The 25,210-nt window shown below is 40.8% G+C and overlaps 1 protein-coding gene across 1 annotated transcript in view; it reads left to right on the forward strand.

Moving 5' to 3' along the window:
• Positions 1–25,210, forward strand: part of SEL1L2 (SEL1L2 adaptor subunit of SYVN1 ubiquitin ligase) — a 68,696-nt gene that overhangs the window by 32,944 nt on the left and 10,542 nt on the right. The window contains exons 6-17 of the mRNA XM_065590810.1: positions 10,690–10,743; positions 10,856–10,915; positions 11,014–11,095; positions 13,750–13,904; positions 14,474–14,530; positions 15,656–15,724; positions 16,180–16,257; positions 20,777–20,839; positions 21,432–21,519; positions 21,615–21,763; positions 24,285–24,450; positions 24,541–24,615. Of these exons, the coding sequence (XP_065446882.1) occupies positions 10,690–10,743; positions 10,856–10,915; positions 11,014–11,095; positions 13,750–13,904; positions 14,474–14,530; positions 15,656–15,724; positions 16,180–16,257; positions 20,777–20,839; positions 21,432–21,519; positions 21,615–21,763; positions 24,285–24,450; positions 24,541–24,615 (1,096 nt within the window). The remainder of the gene's footprint in view (positions 1–10,689; positions 10,744–10,855; positions 10,916–11,013; positions 11,096–13,749; positions 13,905–14,473; positions 14,531–15,655; positions 15,725–16,179; positions 16,258–20,776; positions 20,840–21,431; positions 21,520–21,614; positions 21,764–24,284; positions 24,451–24,540; positions 24,616–25,210) is intronic.

The following is a 25,210-nucleotide window of genomic DNA, read 5'->3' on the forward strand; positions in this document are numbered from 1 at the left end:
CAACTACGGAGAGATATCTGGAATAAAATGAAGTCGAAAATAAAAATTCTCAGACTACCCCATCACTCACTGTGATATTTACATACGTTTACTGTGATCTTGTTATGCTTGGGTATCATTGTTGCCAGATTTCTGTCTTGGCCACTTTAATAGCTTTGTCAAGGATAACTTGTGTTTGCTTCAAATCTCATGGCAACAATGGGACTAATCAAGGTGGCTTCTTACGCAAACTGAACAGAGGACATACTCATATTTGGAGTAGGGCTAGAAACAGTGTGTTAGCATAGGTTCTGGAACTAAGGGTGTTGCCACACACCTGGCTTGAAGTGGTTTCCATTATATACAGGGTTTACAGTTTGGCTAAATGGCTCTCGGCACTCCCACTATAAAAATTGGTCTAGCACCCCTGTGAGTTAGTGTGACCGGGAGCTGGGGATGGTCCACACTGAGAATGCCACACTCAGGGCAGACTGAAAGAAATAGGACAGACAATCCTCAAAACTGGTGGTTTATTCTATAATTAGATTCACCAAGCCAGTAACAAAAGAGCTTCTGCAGTACCACAATGATTAACAAGAAGCCAAACACAGTCCCCTTTAGGTATTCCAGCCCTTGGTTCTCATCTAGACACGTTGGTTTAATATAGTGAGAGATTATTGAAAACCCTATTCATCATATGTGAGATTCTACCAATTCCAAAGGGTCAGACACTTACCCTCAGATCAATATATGCCTCAGATCTTACCCAAATATCACGTCAGCCAATTCTTAGTAAACTAACTAAAGATTTATTAAGAAAAGAAGAGAGTTATTGAATAGCTAAAAGATTATATACATTACAAATGCTTACAAGGTCCTTATATCAGGTTTGTAGCAGTGATAGATGCGTCTGCTGGCTTCAAAAAGTCTCTCTGGCATCATCCGAAAAGGTTAGAATCCAAATGTAGCTTAGATGTAAAGTCTGTTAGAGTCTTTCCCTGCATTTTCCAGGGTATTCCAAATAATTATTGGAAGATCTCTTTCCCACAACTTAAACTTTTCCCTGTTCAAAGTTCAGCAGACTAGAGATGCCAGAGCAGGCCGGAGGTTTCTCTTTTATAGCTGAAGTGGGCTGTTAAGTATTTTGAGCACAGCATGTGACTCTGAAGGTTCTTCTTTGTTGAGGACACACTGACCCATCACTTTAAAGTTAACATTCAATTTCTTATGCACACACAGGTAATTTAGTAATACTCATTTGCATAAAGCAATTAGCCGATCTTTCATTATAACAGGGACAGATAAGCTGAAGTAATATTATTAATTTCCTGCAGTGTCTCACATCTTTGATCTTAAGGTTAACTGAACACAGTCACCTGGATAATGTAAGGCAATTAAGTCATGAAAAGGATTTAGCATCTAAAACAGGGGTGGGCAATAATTTTTGCAGGGGGGCCACTCCACGAATTTTGATAAGTCATCACACACTGTACATTTCTACTATATTAACGGAGGGGGTGCGGGGTCTGGAAGGGAGTTTGGGTGCAGGAAGGAGCTCCGGGCTGGTGCAGAGTGTTGGGGTGCAGGAGAGGGTGAGGGGTGTGGGCTCTGGGAGGGAGTTTGGTGCAGGACAGGGTTCTGACCTGGGGCAGGGAGTTGGGGTGTGGGAGGGGGTGCGAGGTGCAGGCTCTGGCTGGGAGGCACTTACCACAGGTGGCTTCCAGCCAGCAGTGCAGCAGGGCTCAGTCAGGCTACCTGCCGTGGCCCCACACCACTCCCAGAAGCAGCTGCGACTGGCTATTGCTGGCACGTCTCTATGCGCCCCTTGGTGGGAGGGGAGCAACGGGTTTCCATGCGCTGTCTGTGCCCGCAAGCACTGCCCTCACAGCTTCCATTGGCCAGTTTCTGGCCAATGGGAGCTGTGGGGACAATGCTGGGGGTGAGGGCAGCATGCGGAGCCGCCTCCTCCCACCAGGGGCGCGCAGAGATGTGCCAGCAGCAGCCAGCCGCTTCCGTGAGCGGTGTGCGGCCATGGCAGGCAGGCAGCCTGGCTGAGTGCCCCACTGCGCTGTGGGACTTTTAGCGGCCTGGAGATTGTGAGGGGGCAGCCAAAGAGCCTGGCGGGACGGACAGAAATGTTAGACGGACCCGTGGGTTGTATTTTGCCCACCCCGATCTAAAAGCTAATTTGGTTACATTTATAAAGTTCTAACTGGATTTAGGTAAACACAGACAAATACACTTAGCAACTATTCTTTGATTCTTATCAATACAAAGTGAATGAGTTGGGGGTTAATTAACATTTCTTTGATACCTATACATAAATGGATTGCCTTGTTTACAATTGCAATGCCACTTGTTAAATTTTTATGGGTCATATACCAGTTAGCTGGTTTGCCTGCCCCACAGTTAGAAATACACATCTGACATAGCGGGATTAAGCCATTTTCTCACTTCTGCTGAGGTGGTGGACCTATTTCTGCATACATCTTTCCACAAAGGAGTTTTAAAATTGCAAAATTATCCAAAAGAAATGTCTTGCTCAAATCCTGAGCAATAAAGCCCTTAGTTTAAAGGAACCATCATAACAATCGGCTGTCTGTGGCCATTGACATAGTCACATTTTGACACCTCACTCCTCATTCATCCTGGACTATCCTCAGAGATCAGCTGACACAAGAAAGTGACAAAGCTGGAGCTCCAATGATAAAAAAACTTGCTCAGAGAGATCAGGTTTTTTCAATTTCTGTGCTATGGCAATTGTTGAATGAAAGTGTTAACCACTATGAAGTGTAAGTAGTCTGATTAATTACAACTGCTTCAGCATGGTAATAAAGTCAAATGTTTTGTTTGCTGTGAGTAACTCTTCACTTAATTCTCAGGTAAAATGAATGGTGGTAGAGCAAGAGGACAAGCTGCCCAGTCATGCTTATTCCAGAGGTGGTTAGTCCCTGACCCAAGTAGTAACTGTTGGAAATTAATTGTTTTTCCAATCATGTCTTGAACCTCCCATTTTAGGGAAGAGTATATAGAAGATCATAATAAATCAACTCCCAATACACTTAATCTATCATTATTCTTGCTCCATACCAGTCATGGCATGCAAGTGAAACTATTGATATCAAAGGTTGTCCTTGTGAAAACAATTTTAATAATCGATGAGCAACTTTTGACCATTGTCAATCAAATATTGTTGCTACACCTGTAGGCTCTTGCAAAAGTGGGCAGAGTAGCTCTTTTGTGGATTCACTCCTTCAATTCAGCGAAATCCTATAGAGTATTATTGTGGAGCTGCTCATCCTCTGTGAAGGACCCTACCTGTAATGTCCTTCAGGGTTCCATCTTGTAACTATGTTTATATTCCATACAAAAAACTATGACAAATTTCATCCTAGAAGTTGAAAGTTTCAGAAAGATACACTATCAGCAGTTGAAAACAAGAGTTAGAATGGAAATTGTACCTTCATATTTGTTGTTGTTCCCTCTGCACTGATGCCACATTCTTACTCTTTATTTCCATTCATCTTTGTGTCAGAAAAGGAAACTGGCTGCTATGCAAGCCAAGAATGACACTGGCTGGCAAGAGGAATCAATAAGTATAAGAGTGTTCGCATTGTATATTGATGGGGTATTCCCAACTTTCATCAGAATAATAGGCAGCCTCAAGGTCCTATTAAATCCAATAATACTCCTGAATTCCAAGATAGTAGCAATGATCTGTTATGCCTTTCACCATCTGTGGCACCCCACAAGACATCTCAGCTTCCTCTCACCGTACACAGCATCACAGCAGTTATGGTCATCTGAAAGTGCTTGCTGTCAGCTCCTGTGCTGTTCCTCCCTGCAGGTGCAATATTGAAGGCAAAACCCAAGATGAGCATGACTTTAAGCCGTGTTTGCACCCTCTGATTTCAGGGCTCCTATGGGGGCCAAAATGCCCCTCCTTGCATAACCCAGGAAGCCTTGGGAGCAACTCAAAATTACAGCAGACTCCCTACTGCTGTAATAGCTTGTGGTGCAAGCCAAAATGGCTGTAGCAGCATGTGCTGTTCCCCCACCCTTTCCCATCTTGCTCAGTTCCCACCAGAGCTTCCTCTATCCTGGAATTTACAGAGGAACTAGTGATTATAGGGGCTAGAGTGAGAAACATAATCCCCCCCTCAAAGGGCCAGCAGTAATAGTGCTAGTTGAAGGCCTCCACCTTTGAATTTAGTTCTTCTTGGGAAAGCCAGAGTCTAGAGATCATCAGGATGAAATTCAAGATCCATTCATGTTAACATTTTATTGACTTTTGTTTGTTGAATTTCCTTCTTTAGTGCCTAATTTCCATGGTGACAGGCTCTACAAAAGAGAACCGAATCTTCTGAAACACATTCAATCATTTATCATTTCACCACAATATTCAATCTAAGTAAGTGCTGTTCTGCAGGCACTGGCTCACAATAGGATTAGTGCTTAAATCCAGTGGAATCCTGTAAATCCTATTAAAATAATTGATCAATCCATAAATGGTATCAGAGAAAAATATAGCTACAATTTAAAGTATGATGTTTTACTGTCTTGGACCAGTGCCATAGTCTAGCACTGTAAATGGCTAAGGTCCCACAGCTCTTCCATTTATTTATTTAAGGAGAGAATTAAGTCATAGAACTAATTTTATAGATTAAGAGATTCCAAGGCCAGAGTACCTAATGGAAAACACCTGGGACAACCTTATAGTAATCAGATGACATTAATGGCTATAAAACAGTCCAAAAGAATCATCATCAGCATGGACCCTGAAGTCACCAAGCACATTCACCAGCACCGCTGCACTGTGGAAGCACTAGGTGAAGGGACATTTGTAAACTATCGTTAAGCCCTTTCCTATGTCATCCTGTGACTCATACATTAGATGGACACACTCTATTAGATCCTGTTTTAATCCACAATTGAACTCACACAACACTTACACAAATGTATAACTATAAACAAATACTTAAGTACTTTACTGAATCAAGGCCTTAGAGCAGGTAACCTGCTATGTCTCGCATTGGATATAAAAAAATCACAGCCACCCCTTCACGGTCCCTTCTCAGAGTTCATACTGAACTAAATACCTAGTGGAAATCACCTCAGCCAGTTATTCATGGTGAAGCTTCAACCAGCCATATCTCAGTTATCGATGCTATGCCAGAATTCTCATCCCTAATTAAATCATGGCTGATGGTAAAATTTATTAGCCACTGACCATACATTAAACAGCATAATTCAACACCAAACATACTTGGAGGATATGGGAGAGTATCATGCTGAATTGTGAATTTCTTGGGTCCTCGGTTTCTGTCAAAGACATATTTTATAATCGTGAATTAGTTTGTAGACTTCCTTGATAGGTTTAGTGCCTGTTTATATGGAGATTATTCTAACGGCATCTTTGAAAATCAGATTTTAAAAGAGAGGAGATCTGTGCACGCAGGGAGAGCAGAATATCAGTCATGATCCACCATGTGGATCTGAGAAGAGTGTTTTGTTTAAATTTAGTAGGTAACCTTTGAATGTTTGCAGTAAGCCTGCTAAAATATTTTAACTATATGGTGAAAAAAATGTATCATTTACAGTAATTGATTTTATTATAAAATTATTTTACTCTCTCTCCCCCTCAACTCTCTCTTTCTCTCACACCTACTCACCCATCCACCCACCTACCCATTCACTCACCCACCAATCTCACTGGATATAGTTCTCAGCCGCCCTCCAGTTTTTACTTTTTTCGATATCCCCTCTCTCCCAAAGTCATCGTGTCTTAGAAGTACCGTTCTGGCTGATGAAAGCTGAATCTGAAACATCCTGGAGACTGTCAAAGCCATTCTGGAAATGAGCATTCACTGTAGAGCAGAGGTAGTCAATAGGTGGGCCGCATGCCAAATCCGGACCGCCAGATGCTTTTGAACAGACCCCCCCAAAATTTTATTTACTTATTATTAGTATCATTCTTGTATTTTTTATTATTTTCTCTGGAATCTGGACCTTGATTATACTTTGTCCAAGAACTTTGAACTTTGACAAAAAATAATTTACTTGCCTCTGCTTATAGAGTGAAGCAAGGTACTCCCTTTCTCTGGGCACTAATCATACTGCCTCTCATTGTCCCAGCCTGAGATGACTTGGTCACAGTAACAATTTGAAATTTCCCAAATTAGCCATATGACTTGTCATTAATCACTAGTGTAAACATGTAACACTTTTAAAAAATTATTTTTTTTGAGTTAGAATGTCAGGAAGCAAAAATAATTTAAACAACCCAATTACATATTTTCCTAGTTCAAATGCACAAGATAATTTTATTCTCAAAATGTACAGAAATTAAATTGATCTTGGGCTGAAAGCATGTATGCAATGTTTTAGTCCCCATCACAAAAATTTTACAGCCAAGGGACTGAAATACAATTGGGGGTTAAAGTGGAAATCGTGACATTGCATTAAGTATAATAATCACAATCACGTTTTAAAAATAAGAGGGTGTTAGAATTGAAATATTTAATGATAAACATGAATTACTGCAGATAGGGTTAAGTCATTTTAAAATAGAACTAGCATTTCTCCAAAGGTACATGTCTGCTGCAGAGCTACACTATGCAGTCCCAGGTTGTCTTGTATGCTCATGACCTTGGGAGTTGATTAACTAGGGTAAATCGTAAAACTCAAGATCCCTTGTAAAAATGAAGTCCATGCATGTGCCTCAAGGTGTGTATACACACAGCTTATCTGCCAGTTCCTTTTCTCCCATAGAGTGAATATACATTCTGACTCTACACTGTTTGCATCATCTCTTGCATTTAGAGCTTTATAAGGGGATTGTTTTTTTGTCTCTATGTCTGAAACTGTTTATTCATAATGTTCCAATTTTTATTTTAATGTAAACTTTGCAGTTTTGGTGCGGGGACAAATTTGAGTGTGCCAGGTTACAACACCCCTCACTCAAATTTGGCCCAGCCTCCTCTCCATCTGTTGTGACACTGTGAATGAGTGAGATTGTGACCTGGTGCACAGGATCACAATGCCACTCAAGTTTGCAGCAACTATTAAAAGTTGTGGTGTATGTTAAATGTTGCAGTTTCCACAACAAAATCACAGCCCATGATTTTCTTACAGCCTTACCCATGAAGCATCTGCTTCATTGGCTACTCATTGCTGGATCTATGACTGTTTAAAGGACTGATCCAAAACCCAGTTAAGTCAATGGCATCATTTGGACTCGCCTAGAATTAGTAGCAGCCACTTTCAGGGAGTATTTAAATGCACCTCTTCATGGGAACTGAAGTTATTCAGAGTGGAAGAACAGAGGTGTCAGTCTGTCACTTGGCCAATAGTGTGGCTCTCTTGTGAGATCATATTAAATGAAAACATTTGGTCTTTCACTATCTGAACTTTTTTACTGGGCGAGACATTACACATTTCAGTATCCAGCTATGTCTGGGCCATTTGTTCAAAAATATCCAAAATATTCCTAGTGCACAATCTTATTTTCAGAGAAGCATCTTTCTCAGCAGAATGAAATATGAAGATTTACTTAGCTCATTCAATTTCAGCTTTGTTGGGCATTGAATTTTGGAGCTTAGCTATCAAGGTGATAGGAGCCTTGCATGGATGGATAGATTTAATAAATCTGACTTAAGCTAATACTGCTATTTATCAAAAAGATATTCCCACTTCTTCCATCCTGGGGAATGTGTAATCACTGAAGGATCATTTTTTGGGTCCGTGATGCATCAACATCCCAAAGGCTCTTATTATCCCTAGACATTTTTCATCTAAAGGACTTCTGAACATGGAGAACTGTGTGAAGGTAAAAGACTTCAAGTTTTTGTCACATAAGGTCCCAATCCAATGACCATTACTGTCAGTCAAAAGACTCCCATTGACTTCGGTCCTTAGGTAACATGGTTTCTTAGCCATATTAGGGCCTTAAGACTTTCCCTTCATAAACAGACATAGACTTGCATCATCCTGACTTCCCAGTCCTACTGTAGTTTGGCCCCTTATGCAGAGGGACAGAGTTCACATAACTCCAGGAAACCAAGTTACAGACATGACAGATTACCAATACCCCAAATCCATATGTATGGTAATCATTTGTGCTATCCATGTTCCAGGTAAATGGGCATAGATTTTCCCTCGGGGACTTTTTCTCCTTTTATTGCATGGGTTTAAAAACAACATTTGTCACAGCCAAACCCATTGTTCCACCCTGTTTAAAAGTTATTTAACATAATGGCTTTCCTGTTTAGCCTTCTGTAGCAGGGATTCTCAACCTTTTTCTTTCTGAGGCCCCCCCCAACATGCTATAAAAACTCTATGGCCCGTCTGTGTTACAATAGCACGTTTTCTTATAAAAGCCAGGGTCAGCGTTGTGGGTAGCAAGCAAGGCAATTGCCTGGGGCCTCATGCCACAGGAGCCCTCGCAAAGCTACATTGCTCAGGCTTTGGCTTCAGCCTTGGGTGGTGGGGCACAGGGCCTGGGCTTCAAACCCATGTGGCAGGACTTCAGCTTTCTGCCCTGGGCCCTGCTTGGTGGCCCCCCTGAAACCTGCTCACGGCCTCCCAGGGGGCCTTGGACCCCTGGTTGAGAACCATTGCTCTATAGACTCAGGGCCTGGATATTTTGAAGCCTCGGGAGAGATTCATCTCCTTGGTGAAGCTACTGAAATGAAAAGTTATTGTAGCCACTCGACCACTTGGGGAAATTACCCTATAACGCTGTGTTTTCTGAATCCTCTGCCCAGATAGACCACTCCAGTCTCTCACAGAAACCTGTTTTTTAACTAATCTATAAAAGTTTCAAAGGAATAAGAGGCATTTCCTATCATGATACAGTAGCCAATATTAAAAAGGACTAAAATGCCATGACCATCAAATATTATCAAATAACTAAAGTTTCCTTAGTAAAATTACAGAAAGTTAGAATTCCAAAGAGAGTGGCAGGTTGGTGTAGTATTTTAAGAAGCACTGTGAGACACATTCTGATTACAGTTATACCCATGTAAACTCAGACTAGTTCTGTTGATTTTAAATGAGTTACCACAGATTTACACCGACATAAGTGACATCAGAATCTGGTCATGTGTGTGTCAGAGGAGAGAGGGTCTCATTTATCCAGGATCTTGGAGAAAAGGCTCTCAGGCAGCAGTGTGCCTCACCATATACACTTCTACCCCGATATAACGCTGTCCTCGGGAGCCAAAAAAATCTTACCACGTTATAGGTGAAACCGCGTTATATCGAACTTGCTTTGATCCATCCGAGTGCGCAGCCCCACCCCCCACTTTACCGCGTTATATCTGAATTCGTGTTATATTGGATCACATTATATCGGGGTAGAGGAGTATTTCCTTTGTGTTTTGGGGATTCTTCAGAGCAGAGCTCAAAAGGTCAGGGAGGATAGGAATTACATTTCTTTCCCCATTTAACACCCTGGAATGTTCCTTTTAATTTTGTATCCTCTTTCATGTTCTGTGAGCCTTCTCTCATGGGTGGGAGATGTAGTACAAATGGTGCATGAATGATACAGTATTGAAATACAGCTTTCCCTTGTATTCTTTTAAAAGGCTCAGAAGCATTGTTTCTTCACTCTTCCTGAAAGGAGGACAGAAATACTGCTATGTTTCCTCCCCCACTTACAGAAAGGAAACCAGGGACTGTTCATTAGGTGGAGCCACATTAAACCCTTTTTCCATGGGTTTTAGTTTAGGCCCTCCCATAACTTCCTAGTTCTGAATTTAAGATGGCTGGGAGAGGGTTACCAATCCATTGCGTAGTGATAGAGCTAAAAAAATCAAGGGAAACCAGTTTGTCTCAATCCTTAGATTTATTTTGTTTTCCCATGTATTTCTATGTTTACTTTACCAAGTAAAAATAAGGTTTCTTCTCTGTGATCCAAGGAGAGAAAGAGTTTGGATTTTTCTTCAAACATCAACCACTGCACAGAAATGAGTTGTTAATCAGTAAGGGGCAGTACACTACAGCTTTGCCCAGCTGTGGCACTTCTAACAAGACAGAGGCGCTGTGTAGAGGGCATATAAGGCGACTGAGGAAAACTACCTTTTGGGGGGGGGGGGGGCAGACGTGTAGCTACCAGGAACAAACCGTCTAGTGTAATCATTGTGAATTGGTGTGCAAAGTAGAGCTAGTCATGACATGATTTCTTTCTCCCACTGCAAAAAACTAAGCCCCCCCCCATTTTTGTCCCTAGTTTTTTATGGAAATTTTTGGATTTTACAAAATCCAAATATTGAAAATTTCAGAAATGAAATTTTTCCCATAGAATTTGTTTTTGTCAAAACCAATTTTGTGTCAAAAAAATTTAAACCACTGCTAGTCAGAATTGATTTGAGCTGGTGCTGCTTACTCCAGCATAAACCGTGAAACAAGGTTTCGGTGCTTCAGTTTAGGTCATGGCTCTTAACAAACAAAATGATACCACCTTATTGGAGGAAACTTTCTCTGGTAGTTCAACTAGACAAAAAAGCAAAGCACCATAGCAAGTTACTAAATGAAGACTTCATAACCCCAGTTAGAAGAGTTTTAACTCTTAAAAGCCCCTCACAAATCAGAAAAGAAATTACATACAATAAAATAAAACAGGCAGCATCTGTTTCAACTTGTATAAACAAAATGAATGACCACACATAAATAAATGTACTGACATATGATTTTATTTTGGATCTGCAGGCTTTAGGATTTATGTTTTCATATGGCATAGGAATGGAGTATAATCAAGCCAAGGTAAGAAAAATAAAAAGTGATACGCTTTTAAAAACTAAAGAAAGGACTTACCAAAAATACTACTAGTTTTGTTTTTTTCATTCCTTGTATAATTTTTTTTTCTATGTTTTAGGCACTTGTTTATTATACATTTGGAAGTCTTGGAGGAAATTTGATAGCCCAGATGATTTTGGTTTGTAAATTATATATTTGGCAGCTCTATTTCTTGTTCTCTATATAATAATCCAAAGGTTAAAGAATAAGAAAAATATCTGTTATTTATTGTATTAGGGATACCGTTACTGGGTCGGAATCAATGTTCCAAGAAATTGTGAAGCAGCACTAACTAATTACAGGAAAGTGGCATATTTCAGTAAGCAATCCACATGTTATTACTATTGTCATACCTCATTTTAGTACAAATGAAAAATAATATGTGAAGTGAAGAAAAAACAATTTCTCATTTATAACTGGTTATATATCGTGACTGAGTTCCTCCTCTATCTTGGTGGGTCCTGCGCTTATTGGCGGATTTTCTTGCCTCAGAGATTCACCATGTGGGTTGGGGAACAGCCCAGAGACCTTCCCCTCTGGAAGAAACCACAGTCCAGGTCAGTTGGGAGGTTTGGGGGGAACCCAGGCTCACCCTCTACTCCAGGTTCCAGCCCAAGGCCCTGTGCACTGCAGCTGTCTATAATGCCTCCTGTAACAGCTGCATGATAGCTACAATTCCCTGGGCTACTTCCCCATGGCCTCCTCCAAACACCTTCCTTATTCTCACCACAGGACCTTCCTCCTGGTGTCTGATAACACTTGTGCTCCTCAGTCCTCCAGCAGCACACCCTCTCACTCTCAGCTCCTTACACTTGCTCCCAGCTCTTCACACTCTCACACTACAAACTGAAGTGAGCTCCTTTTAAAACCCAGGTGCCCTGATTAGCCTGCCTTAATTGATTCTAGCAGCTTCTTAATTGGCTCCAGGTATCCTAATTAGCCTGTCTGCCTTAACTGGTTCTAGTAGGTTCCTGATTACTCTAGTGCAGCCCCTTCTCTGGTCACTCAGGGAACAGAAAACTACTCATCCAGTGACCAGTATATTTGCCCTCTACCAGACTCCTGTACCCCACTGGTCTGGGTCTGTCACAATATATATATATATATTGCACCCGATTCTGCTCTCAGATGCAGCTTTCATTAAGATCTTCTACAGGAGCTATGCACATATATCTAATGGTAGAGTTTAAGCTATGTAGTATTGCAGTCTCATGAGTTCCATTAATACTGGATATTTTCAGATAGTAGTTACAATAAGATTTTGGAAACATGCTAGGGACATCATAGTTAAAGTTCTAAGACAATTTCCATTAGAAGCCTGATTTTGGCATCCCCATCTTCATAAGAGGAAGTGAATCTAGACACACCCTGGACATCATTGGCTATGCCACTTTCCAGCCAGTGCCACCAGTTTAAGGGGCTGAGCACAATCTCTGATGGCATGAGGGAGGCTGCATCTACCTTGTGTCACTGCAAACTTATACCTCAGACAAATTTCTACTGGGTACCCTTTCCCTAATCATGGAAACTAATCTGACACTGGAACTTTAGAAGCTCCACAACTATGGTAGCCTCAAACATGGTTCTCCCAAACCACATTCAAGCTTATAAACCCAAAGAGAACCACATTTAAGGCTCCATAGAAGTTTTAAACCAAGCCAACATAGCCATAGCTCATGACACCTATATTTCTTCACTGAAGTTAGAGGCAAAACCTGTTCAGCCATTTGAGTTATGAGCTTGCCCAAACACTTTCCTCTTTATAACTGAACATGCCCCACATCAACTGGAAGCATGGGTGGTAGGTTTTATCATACACTTGAAAGCCACATATTGTTATTTATTTAAAAGAGATGACTAAATTTCTTGTGGGAGCTGATGAGGCTCTTCAGTGTACTGGTGGAGGGAGGGCAGAGATAGGGGGCAAAGTTAACAGTGATGTTAAAATGTTCACTGCACTCCCAACGTTTCACTGATGTTTGTTAAATTATAACACTGTTCATTTTTTAAAAGTCACATTCTCAACTTTAACTTTAATTTGCCTGGATAAAGATATTCTTTCTCTCTGAATTATAAAGTAACCTTCATATAATATTTTATAAGAAAAATGGAAAACCAACTTTTCATATCTGAAAGTAATATATACCAAATTGAAGTATCTTGTATTATTAATTTCCATGCTATCTTTCCCATTTATCAATTTAACTCTTAATGCAACACCAATAAAATGTCATTTATTGCTATGCTCATACCAAGAATTATTGACCTTAATATTCAAGTTATGAAAGTAATTCCCATATCTTACTTCTAGTTCCTCAAATACATACACATCATCTTTATGGAAGTTGCATAAATGCAGCAATAACCAGTACATTTCTGGCAGGAATACTGTGATTTTGATAAACATGGTTGTCATTTCTCAGGTCATCCCATATTGGCCTTCCATCTACATGACATAATGAGCAGATAAACCAATGAAACTGCGGAGTTTCTAATGCAAATCTAGGCACTGTCCCTTCTTCCAAGTTCCTCGCTTTTGTTCTGCTTCACATAAAACAAGTTTCTTAGTCTGCTCTCACTTTCTACAGTTGTCCATTTTTAGTTCTCAACTTGTTAGTTGAAATCCAGTCTTACATTAAGTGTTGTAGTTGTTATGAGAATTTGTCATCAGCCCTTTTAAGTGTCTTTTCAATTTGCTAATCCAATGGCCTGCTTTTCATGTTTCCTCCATTGCCCCTGCTACAAAAGATCTAGATGGCAGGGGCAGATACCATCATTTTTCCTGAATTCAGCACTGTATTAAACAATGCTAGAACATGCTTGGTACATCTTTTGACTTTATTTGGCTAACCAGTGTTTTGCATAATTTCATGAAACTCTGTGTAATGTACCATCCACATTAATAATCTCTAAATTGCTAAATATAATACCACTGTTCTATGTCAACTCTTGTCTTGTCATTTTTATTAACAGTTGCTGATAAATTAGAAAAAAATGAAGAAATACCAGTAGAAAAAGTGAGACTGATGGAAAAATCAGAAAATCTGAGTTCAAACAATGACTTCTTAGATTGGGATGTACACCAATACTATAAGTTTTTGGCTGAAAGAGGAGACACACAGATACAGGTAATGTATAAAGCTAAGATACTTTTTTCTGGAAAAAATGTTGACTTCTGGGGACAGGACAGTATTCATGAACTACAAATGTTTTGTCATGTTGTAGTCAACAGGAACAGGATTTGGGCACACAGGGGAAATGGGTACAGGAGACTCCTTGGTATGGCTGAATCCCTACATGGCACATAACCATTCATTTCCATTGGACTCCATGCAGACACAAAAGTCTGCTCATATGGATCTGATTGCAGGATTAGGGTTTTAGAAGTCAGCTCTTTAGGCATGAACCATGTGTTTGTGCAGTGCCTAGTACAGTGGGGTCCCAACCTCGATTAGAATTTCTGGGTGCTACGATAAAATGAATTGAAGTAATAATTTTATTAGGTTATGCCAAAACCATTACAATATTTATTTCATTGTATGAAAGCTTTCCAGATATACTACTTGCTCAGAAGTCAGTAATAAAGTACTTTCAAAACTTTTATTTTCTGCCCAGTGGGAATTAACGGTATTTTTTCTGGGATTTCAGAAAGACAGAGAATATTGCTGAAATAAAATGTTTGAATACTTATTTCCAGGTATTTCTTGGACAATTACATCTTGCAGGAAGGAAGGGACTAGAGAAAGATCATTCTGTAGGTATATTTAAATAAGAGCTGAGGATTAAATCTTGCAACACTAGTTTTCACTACAGCCAGTTTATTTGCATAATGAATATTCTGCAGTAAACGAAAGTCATTTATCTTAATTGATTCTGTACAATTAAGAACCCCATTATACATTAAAAAAGACTTTATTCTACCGAGTTTCAGCTAGCATGGTTATGAAGGTGGGTGGGCTCAGACAGAATATCCGGGCCCCATAATTATCTCAGTATCCCAAAGCAGCCAAAAAAGTTTCAGTGCAAGATAATTTTTAAACATTTGCAGCAAACATATATGAGAGAGGATGGAATTAGAGGTAAGTTTCTTCCCTCTCTAGTCCTGTGGGGAGCAGAGCAAGTAAGGCAGTTAGTCTCTTCCCTTTCTATTCTTGCTGTTGGAGTAGATCTGACAACTTTTGACTTACTGGGTCAGTGCAGCTTTCAGGGGCCTCAAAAATCCAAATATCTAAGCAGTTCCTTGCATCTAAGACTGGCCCTGTAAGAAGACATATACTGTAATTCATGTACATATAAAAAACGTGTGATACTGATGACAATTTGTGCTTATCTGAGTGTTTTCAGACACAAAACTGAGACAATTGTGGGAGGGGATGTATTTTAAAGAAAAATTATATTTCTAAAAGCTAATTCACATTATGGGGAACACTAAAGTTTTTTTCTTATGGTCACATACATGGTAACAAGAATTTGTAAAAATTAGTTCATATGGCCTCAACACTGTCAATCTGTTCCTGTCTAAGGTCAGAGTCTCCTTAGGTAACAGATCTAGATGCTCTGTTCTTACCTTTGATTCAGCCACCACCCACCTATCATACCAGACTAAAGCCCTGATTCTGCAAAGGCTAACATGCATGACTAGTCCCATTGAGTGGGACTCCACATGGGCATAAAATCATACTTGTGTGTAAGCGTTTGTAGGTTCAGAGCCTAAATGTGTAAAAGCTATTTTCAGTTTTGCGTTGTGACACTTTCTGGTCTGTCTAAATCAAGAAGAGGTGTAAAGCTATGCAAAACATTTGTCTTGGTTGAAATTTATAAAAAAACAAACCCTTTTTCAGGTGAAAAAATGTAACTTTGTTATTTGCTTTTTATTCAGAAAGCTTTCTACTATTTCCTAAAGGCAGCAAAAGCAGGGAATACACATGGTATGGCATTCCTGGGAAAGGTACATATTACTTTTCATGAGATTAATTTGGTAAATTGCAACAGTCAAGGACTAGATAATGGCTAAGCCTAAAGTAGCCACGCAGGGGTGTAAGAGTAGTCACCAGTCACTTTTGAAAATCTTGGCCTCAGAAGTTATTACAAATAACCTAAAGGCTTTTTTAAGAAAACAAGTTACAAACAAGTAATTATCATGATTCTATTAGTGTATACTCAGTATAAATCAGTAAAAATTTAGTACATTAAACCAGTCAGAAAAACTCATGAATGGGAGAGAACTGGCAAAGTTCTGTTCTCAGTTACGTCTGTACAATATCATTGGCTTTATTGGGGATGTACAAGTGGAAGTAGGAGCGGACTTTGTCCTACTGTTTATATTTTTTATGAGAAACTGGATAGGCAGGGATTCATAACACATCTCAGGAGCAAATATCTCCTTTTCTTTATATTGATCAGATGTTTTTAGAAGGAAGTGTTGCAGTGACACAGAGTAATGCTTCTGCCTTTAAGTACTTCACAATGGCAGCTGAAAAGGTAATATAAGAAAAAGTATCTGTTTGTATACAATATTTTAAGAGTGTATTTGATTTACACCTCAATTAGTGTGTAAATTACAGGAGGAAAGCATGCAGTCAATTTCTTCCATTTAATGGGAATGTTGTTCAGTGTAGATTTTTAAGAAGTAGGTAACTATAGCACACTTCTGAAGCCTATGAAATATAAAGTTATGCAGTCGGTGATGTTGAGGGTAATGGAAAAGCTAGCCGAAAAGTTGGAGAAGTAGAAACAGGAGATAGAACTGTCATTGTTTGTGTGCAAACTAAAGGCCTGATTCTGGAAGCTCCTGATCATCCTCAACTCTCACTAAAGTCCAAGGCATCACAAGAACTCACTAAGTGGTCTCATGATGTGTAGAATGGATGACAAGTAGCAGTGCCCATGAAAACATTATGATCCGTCTGATAGAAACAAGTGGATCCTGCAGTCTAGGAGAAATTTTTATGCCATGTCCTGTTCTGAAAGAGATGCTGGATATTGGCAGAGGACAAGTACTTCTATAACTGAGATAGTACCACCTTCTTAAATGATCTTGCTAAGAAAAGGAAAGTTGGAAATTATTTGGGTAGTTAGCAGAGTTGTTGGCTTTGTCAGGTTTGGCCAGGTTACTGAATTCTTTAGTGACTAAACATTTGCCTTCTTTAGCATGGAATGGCAAAATCCCATTCATACAATACCACAGCAGCAAAGTAGCATGTGATCTCCTTATGGTGTGTTGCAGGGCTGCCTCTTCACAAGTGCCCCCACATGGCCTGGAGTGGCTCTGTGGCATCTTGCCTCTGTTTCCTCTTCTCTCAGGACTCCTTAATAAAACTCTAGACAGTCTAAAGTAGGGTTGCCAACCCTCCCAGATTGGCCGGGAGTCTACCGGAATTGGTATCAATCTACTGGTGACCATTGAAAGCTCAGGAGAGTTTAATAGGTTGCTAAAAGTCCGGTCGGCGGTGCAGCAAGGCTAAGGCAGTCTCCCTACCTGCCCTAGCTCCACGTGGCTCCCGGAAGCAACTAGCATGTCCAGCTCCTAGACACAGAGGCAGCCAGGGGGTCTTTGCGCATTGCCCCTGCCCCAAGCACCGACTCCGCAGCTCCCATTGGCCAGGAACCGTGGACAATGGAGGATGTGGGGGCAGTGCCTGCAGGCAGGAGCATTGCGTGGAGCCACCTAACTACCCCTGATCTTAGGCGCCAGACATGACGGTCACTTCTGGGAGCCGCCCGAGGTAAGCGCCTCCTGGCCCAAGCCCACACACCTTACCCCCTCCCACACCCCAACCCCCTGCCCCAGGCCTGAGCCCCCTCCTGCACGCTGAACTCTTGGCCCCAGCCCAGAGCCCTCTCCTGCACCCCAAACCCCTCATCCCCAGCCCCACCCCCAGCCAGAGCCCACACCCCAACCCCTCAGCCCCATCCCAGAGCCCCCTCCTGCACCCCAAACCCCTCATCCCTGACCCCACCCCAGAGCCTGCACCCCCAGCCAGAGCCCTCACTCCCTCCCGCATCCCAACCTCCTGCCCCAGCCTGGAGCCCCCTCCCACATCCTGAACCCCTCATTTCTGGCCCTACCCCAGAGCCCGCATCCCCAGCTGGAGCCCTCACCCCCTCCTGCACTCCAACCCTCTGCCCCAGCCCGGTTAAAGTGAGTAAGGGTGGAAGACAGCGAGCGACAGAGGGAGATGGGATGGAGTGAGTGAGGGGCGGGGCCTCCGAGAAGGGGTGGGGCAGGAGTTTTGCCTCAGGGAAGGGGTGGGGCAGTAGTAGGGCAAGGATGTTTGTGCGATTAGAAAGTTGGCAACCCTAGTGTAAAGGTATAGCACAAAATTCCCCTTCAGGGGGTCTACTTCATTAAAACCAAAATCAACTGAAAATAAAGTCGCTTCAACCCAGTCCTTAGCTGGGCCCAATTCCTCCTATCTGAGAAATTGTTCTCTCTGGTTCTGTGCCATCTTCTCTTTCTCACAGAGGAGTCCCATGGTTTTCCTCAGGGCTTTTTTAATACCAATCGGCTGTAACCTTCCATAGCTTCCCTCAGCTGACCACCATTATCTTTGTTTTATTCTTCCCCCATTTGGGAGAGAACAGCAGGCAGCCATTCTTCCCATGCTAGTGTCTCCCTCACCGGCTAACTCAGGGTTCCCTGCAGGAGCCTTCTCAGTATCTGCAGGCATTTGCCAACGCCAACCATCAGCCCTCTTCTCTCTCCAGGCCTCTTCCTTATCTACCCCAGGCCGGACTGAATCACCTGACACCCTCATTCTCCCCACCTAGGGAGGCAAGCTAATTGTTTTACAGGAGGGGGCTGGTCCTGTGTCCCATTAAGGGGCTAGCCACCCTGTGAGATGGTCCTATCTCTGGAAGTTTTGGATTTGATCCAAGTGCAGTACAGGAAAAGCATGCTTTAATGACCATGTCTTTTGTCTGTATGGATATTGTAATTTATTTTTCCCATTTTACCTTGTGACGACTCAGTGTATACAGATTATGCTGAAGCACTTCTTCTTCCCTTTCCTATGAAACCTATGTGCTGCTTCTTTCCAAAAGTGGCTTCCTTGTTGATTAAGGTAATGTTTGTTAATATGTATGTGATTGCTTTATTTGGTCAAGAGAATGGGATTCCCTAAGCTCATATTTGAAATTTTGAGTCATTCGCTTGGCCCCAGTCCATCAATAGGGCATGTATTTTTTTGATTTCTTGTTGATTAATGTCAGAAAGGAAGCCAAAATCTCCATCTGGCTACATAGACTCTGAAAATACAAAATTGCAGATCTACCTTTATAAAAAATAGGATCTTATTGAGCTTTTTGATGTTAAATTACATAATAAATTTTAAAATCACAGGGTCATAGAAATTGGAGATGAAAAAGACCTATGCGCTCATCTTATGCATCTTCCTGCCAATGCAGAAAAAAGTGAAGGTTCTGACAAAGCCAACAAATTACGAGTCACTTCATCCTTAACTCACCCCATTGTGCTTAAATGCACATGGGTATATCACATACAGTATTACCAAGATACAAACAAGGCAAATTAAATAGCTGTTGTATCTAATACTCAGTGAATAGAGAAGAGTGTGTGTACAATTCATATTGCACTAGAGAGCACCAAAGAGAGCTAAGGAAAGAGTCAAGATGAGAAAGCCAAGATGGTGAAGGACTGTTAGCTTAAATCAGGCCTGCACAACATGCGGCCCGGGGGCCGCATGCAGTCCACGTGGGCTCACTGTGCGGTCCGCGGCGGGTGAGTAGGTGGGCTCACTGTGCGACCCGCGGGGGGTGAGTAGGCAAGCAGCGGGTGAGGGAGGGGGCTGAGGAGGGAAGCGGGCGGGCAGTGGCGGGGGGTGAGTAGGCGAGCTGGAGGGGTCGGGGGCTGAGGAGGCAAGCGGGTGGGCAGTGAGCCGGCGGCAGGGGAGGGGGGCTGTTTTCTTTGGAGTAATATGGCCCCCGCCGCTTTATGAGTTGTGCAGGCCTGGCTTAAATAATCCATTACTGGGTGCTTGCTTACTTTGGCCAAAACACAATTGTTTCTGCTAAATATTCAAAGAACAAAAGACGATCTTCCGAAGTGAGTAACTAAGAAGCAAATACTTGTTGAAATAGAGCATTAAAAATGGACTTTCAAAATATTTAGTATTGGGCTGGCACCATCTGTGGCGTGAAACTGAAGAAATTTCTGCAATGAAACTGAAGTGGACAATCTCCCTTTTATTTGTGGAGATTTCTCCCTAATCATTATGTTGGGGGGGGGGGTTGTGCCCCACCGTAGAACAGAACATGGATTTGACCTCCCAATGTCTCTTGGGGCTATCCACTCAGAGCCTCTCTGTGTGCTAGTGCTCCCCCAACATCTATTGACAGAACAGCATGAATGGAGATCACTACCATGCTTTTTCAGCAGACAGCTGTTTTCAGATGCCCCACATTACAATAGGATTTCTAATATGGGGCGCATGGCATGGAAGTAATACAGCCTGAACTCTCTAGAGCCAGTGGAGGAAAAATGTGCACCCACACCAGTCTGCCTACATCTCTTTCAGCCTGACCACCTTCCAGCCCCTTCTTTTTCATGTGAATCCAGACTACAGCTGGGCAGAAAAAGATAATTCTGTTTCTCAGAGGATTTTTATATTTTGAAATTTGATTTTGTTCCAATTCAGGGGGGAAGGGGAACACCCTGCTCTAGTTTTACCATCCAGTGAAGCCACTTTTATTAATGGCAATGAAATTACATGTGGATAACAAAAATTAAAGCCACTTTTTAAACATATGGTATGTTGTCTCTCTACAAGTAGTCATGAGAGTCATCAGAATAAGCATACTAATTTAGCATTGATTCATAATCATTATCAGAATACATAGTTCTAAGTTCACTATATCATAGTAAAAGAAAAGCAAGAATAACTAATTGGTTAGTAACTTATCTGATAGATGTTTTCTTTATTGCAAGTGCTTTTCAATGTCTTAATGAAAAATTACATTCAAACTTAATACATTATTTTAGGGTAATGCAGTTGGACTATGGGGTGTAGGCCTTCTTTATTATCAAGGAAAAGGTGTTCCTGTGGTAAGAATTATTTTAGTCACTTCAAATATGTTTTTCACAATACAGCTAGTAAAAATCCGAGAAAATAAAATGTTTAATCAATATCAACTATGGATTAAAACACCCTTTAGTAGGGGATTATAGCTCAAATAACTATAATATAGCTCATTCAAGTGGTGCAACTAATAGGTTTATAGCACTGCAAATATGAGTAATTTTTCTTGTACTCTGAATACTATCATGAACACACCATTGTATGTCTTGAATGGAGTTCCTCCTGATTTATACTAGTGTAACTTTGAGCAGAATGAGGCCCAGAGTCCAATTAAATAAATAAAAAACATTGGTAGGTGTTAGTCCATTCAACGCTATGGAGTATAACGGGTGTGAGATCAGAATCAGGACCCTGATCTCAAATACTATACAAGCTGCTCATTGGAGAAAATGTTAGTTTGATTTTGTTTTTCATTTGTTTGGGATACAGCGTAACATTCTGTCATTAAATTGTGCCACTCAAAAGTGAGACAAAACTTGTCTTTTTCATGAGCACACAATTCTCACCACGCTGGCAGGTACCTGGAACTTTCAGTAATGGAGGGTAATTACCTTTCAGAACTATACTGAAGCTTTTAAATACTTTCATATAGCAGCTGAGAAAGGTTTGGCAGATGCACAGTTCCAGCTAGGAGTCATGTATCACTGTAAGTACTATGCATTTTTTAATTAAAAATTTGCATTAATCAGTAGTCTGTAATTTTACAAAAACTAAAGTCTCCAATCTCAACTTGATTTGCAGCTGGCTCTGGAGTAAAGAAAGACTATAAACTTGCCTTCAAATATTTTTACTTGGCCTCTCAAAATGGACAACCCATTGCTGTTTATTATTTGGCTCAGATGTATGCTGCAGGGACTGGAGTGTTTAGATCATGTCAAAATGCAGTTGAGGTAAATAGTATATTTTTTAAAGATTTGTGATTAGTTATAGAAGTAATAGCCAGGATTTGTATTACTATTTTAACTTCTCTTTTTATGAAAGTTGCCTATATGCTATGATTTAGAGTCAGAAATCTATATTTTCTTAAGTAGGAGAAAAGTGATCATATCTGGGCCAAATTCTGTTTTCAGCTACACTAGTCTAAATCCAGAATAACTCCACTGATGTCAATAGAGTTGCTCCAGATAAGACCAGTGTAAGTTAGAGTAGAGGGTGACCCATAGCACGCAGGTATGATGGCCTTTACACCTCAGAGTCATAGAGTGGGTATACACAGCATTTTGGAGTAAGCCTTCCAGCCCGGGTTGACAGACTTGGGCTAGTGGGGCTCACACTAATGCTCTAAAAATAGATGGCTAGACAGTGGCCTGGTCCACACTAACCACCCATTTCGAACTAGGGTACGCAAATTCAGCTACGTTAATAACGTAGCTGAATTCGAAGTACCTTAGTTCGAACTTACCGCGGGTCCAGACGTGGCAGGCAGGCTCCCCCGTCGATGCCGCGTACTCCTCTCGCCGAGCTGGAGTACCGGTGTTGACGGCGAGCACTTCCGGGATCGATCCCAGAAGATTGATTGCTTACCTCCGGACCCGGAGGTAAGTGTAGACCTACCCAGTGTTTGAAGTTGTGGCTTGGGTTGGAGCTTGAGCTCCGAAGCCTAGGAAGGGAGGCTGGGAGGCTTGCTCCAAAATGCTATGTAGACATACCCATGGAGTTTAAGGCCAGAAGGGACCACAGAATCATCCAGTCTCACTGCCTGTACCTCACAGCCACTGACACCACCCAGCACCAGCACAATAAACCCAACAATAAACTGAAATTAAACCAAAGTATTACAGCCCTCAGCCCTGGACTCAATCTTTAAATCTATTTCATAACTCTTCACCAAATTAGTTTAACAATGTAAGTACAGTACTTATCAATTTGGCATTCACTCTTTTTTTTAAGTAGGTTGAGTCTGCCTAAAATGTCACAGATGGATTTAACTTAGAACCATTCATCTCAAGAAATCCTAAGTACTTGTATATCTGACTATTGATAAAACATTTTAGGGAAGATTTGCTGTGGCTTTTTTTGTTCTTTGCCCACAACTATTCATGCCTATTTTAGAATGTTATTGGCAGTTCTAGTTTTATCAAGTTTCCCATGTACTATAAATATATCCAGTTCAACTGGCCCCTTTTCAGCTCAGGCAGTTAGCTGGCAACTTTTGCACTATAGCTAGATTTTTTACATTGCTGGCTTTCTTATGAAATACATATGCATGACATGACTTTTTATAGTTATATAAGAATTATTTCTCTAAGACGTACTCTTCCATAGGAATCTTTACATCTTGCAAAACTTTATCCAGCAACCACAGTGCAGATCAGGGTAGAGTTCCCCTCTCCCCCAATACTGTGGCACACTATCCTGTGATACACAGCTTAATTGTGATGTACTTCAAGATCACTAGGGGGAAATGCCAAAATATTATTACATAGTGGCAGTACTATTGTGTCATAATCAGTCTTAGAGTTGAATTTCACCAGCATATGCTAGTCACAAATGACCAGTGCACTGGGCGGCTGTCTTGTGCATAAGCTGTAGACAAAGATGAAAATAGAGTATTCTGGGTTGAGTTCCTCTCAATTTCTCCTGTTGAAGCTGTACCACTTTGCATTAAATAGCTGAATAGCCATTGGGCCAAAAAAGTGACACTTATAGGGGAGGCGAGAAATCCAGGTTCAAATTCCTGCTCCCATAATTATTTATACAAAGTGGAACAGCTTCAACAGGAGAGATTGCTAGATTTCCAGCCTGCAGCCCGGTGTTTAGGGTATTCAGCTAAGATGGGGAGACCTGGCTTCAAGTCCCTGCTCCAGAGTAGAGGTTTAAACCTTGATCTCTCACATCTCAGGGGAGCATCTTAGTTATTGGATGCGTGGGGCAGGTGGGAGCACCACCAATGGGTTTTTTGCGAATGGTGCCTAAGTCCCCTAGAGAATCTAGCCCAACACATTTTATTTTGTCCAATAGTATTTGGAAAATGTATGTCAAATTTGCAAATAGTTTTGTCGACACAAAATTGCATTTTGGGGGGAATAAACTATTCATCTGACAAATTTCTCTCATCTCTAGTTGAAATCTTATTTGTGGCTTAATATTCAGCAGAGCATCTTAAAATAAATAACTGTTGTATAACAGAAAACATTTTTGTTTTTTATCAGTGTATTTTTCTTTTATATGCAACTAAGAAAACAACTTTAGAGTCAGTTTAGATATGGATTCATCTGACTTTTAATGATTAAGTACTCTGTATCAGTTAAGGATGCAATTGGTATAACTATTGTTTTGTAAACAATACAGACAAATGTTGTAACTTTAACCCTTGTGTCCCCCAGCAGGAGCTACAAGCTCCTAAGATTTATTGTCTGTGGTGAAGTGTAAAACCTCACGGGTTTGTTCTATCACTGTTCCTCTGTTCAGCTTTACCGAAGTGTTTGTGAACTAGGAAGTTGGTCTGAGAAATTCCTGACTGCATACTTCGCTTATCAGGATGGTAATATAGATTCATCTCTTATTCAATATGCATTATTAGCAGAAATGGGGTATGAAGTAGCTCAAAGTAATTCAGCTTACATTTTGGAATCTGGTAAGAGAAGTTAAATTATTTTCTCTATAAATTATATATGTATGTCCAAGTGCTGTTGTAAACTATGCAAATTCAATTTTTCTTTTACAGAACAGGTTAAAATTCTCAGCAATGATCAGATGTATCCATTAGCACTTCTCCTGTGGAACAGAGCTGCAGCTCAAGGTATGGAACACCACATAGTTAAAAATAACTTGCAGTTAGCTGTCCACTCGTATAAGTATGATTTTCTTCAACTCTGTTCCTCAGATTGTACAGCCAGAAGAGAAATGAACACTCAGTGCCCCAAGAACATGGCATTACAAACGTCAGATAATTAAGCTAACATCATTAAGGGACTGATTCTCACATATTTAACTCACGATTAAAAGGATATCTGTACTACCGCCTTAGGCATGTTAAAAACAATCTAACATTCAAGAAATTCTCACATTTCTAGGTTAAAACACTCAACTATTCATTTATCCTCCACTGATTCAATCCTCATTCATGGGTACTTTATCACAAAACTTCAACTACAGACTTTAAAACTGAATAGGAAAAATGGTTTCTTTAGCTAAATGAACACCAAGAAAAACTTACACCTACTCACCAAGAGAAACTATAGGAAATTTAGAAGCATAAAGATGTGTAAAATATGCTTACTTGTTAAATGTGCACTATTTGTATGCTTTACTGCAATACAGCTTCAAGAATAATTTGGGGTCTAGAAAACCTCCTTTATAGTTTATAAGTATCTACTTGGGGAGAAGATTTCTGA

This window comes from Chrysemys picta, chromosome 3, assembly GCF_011386835.1.
Source record: "Chrysemys picta bellii isolate R12L10 chromosome 3, ASM1138683v2, whole genome shotgun sequence".
NCBI lineage: Eukaryota > Metazoa > Chordata > Testudines > Emydidae > Chrysemys > Chrysemys picta.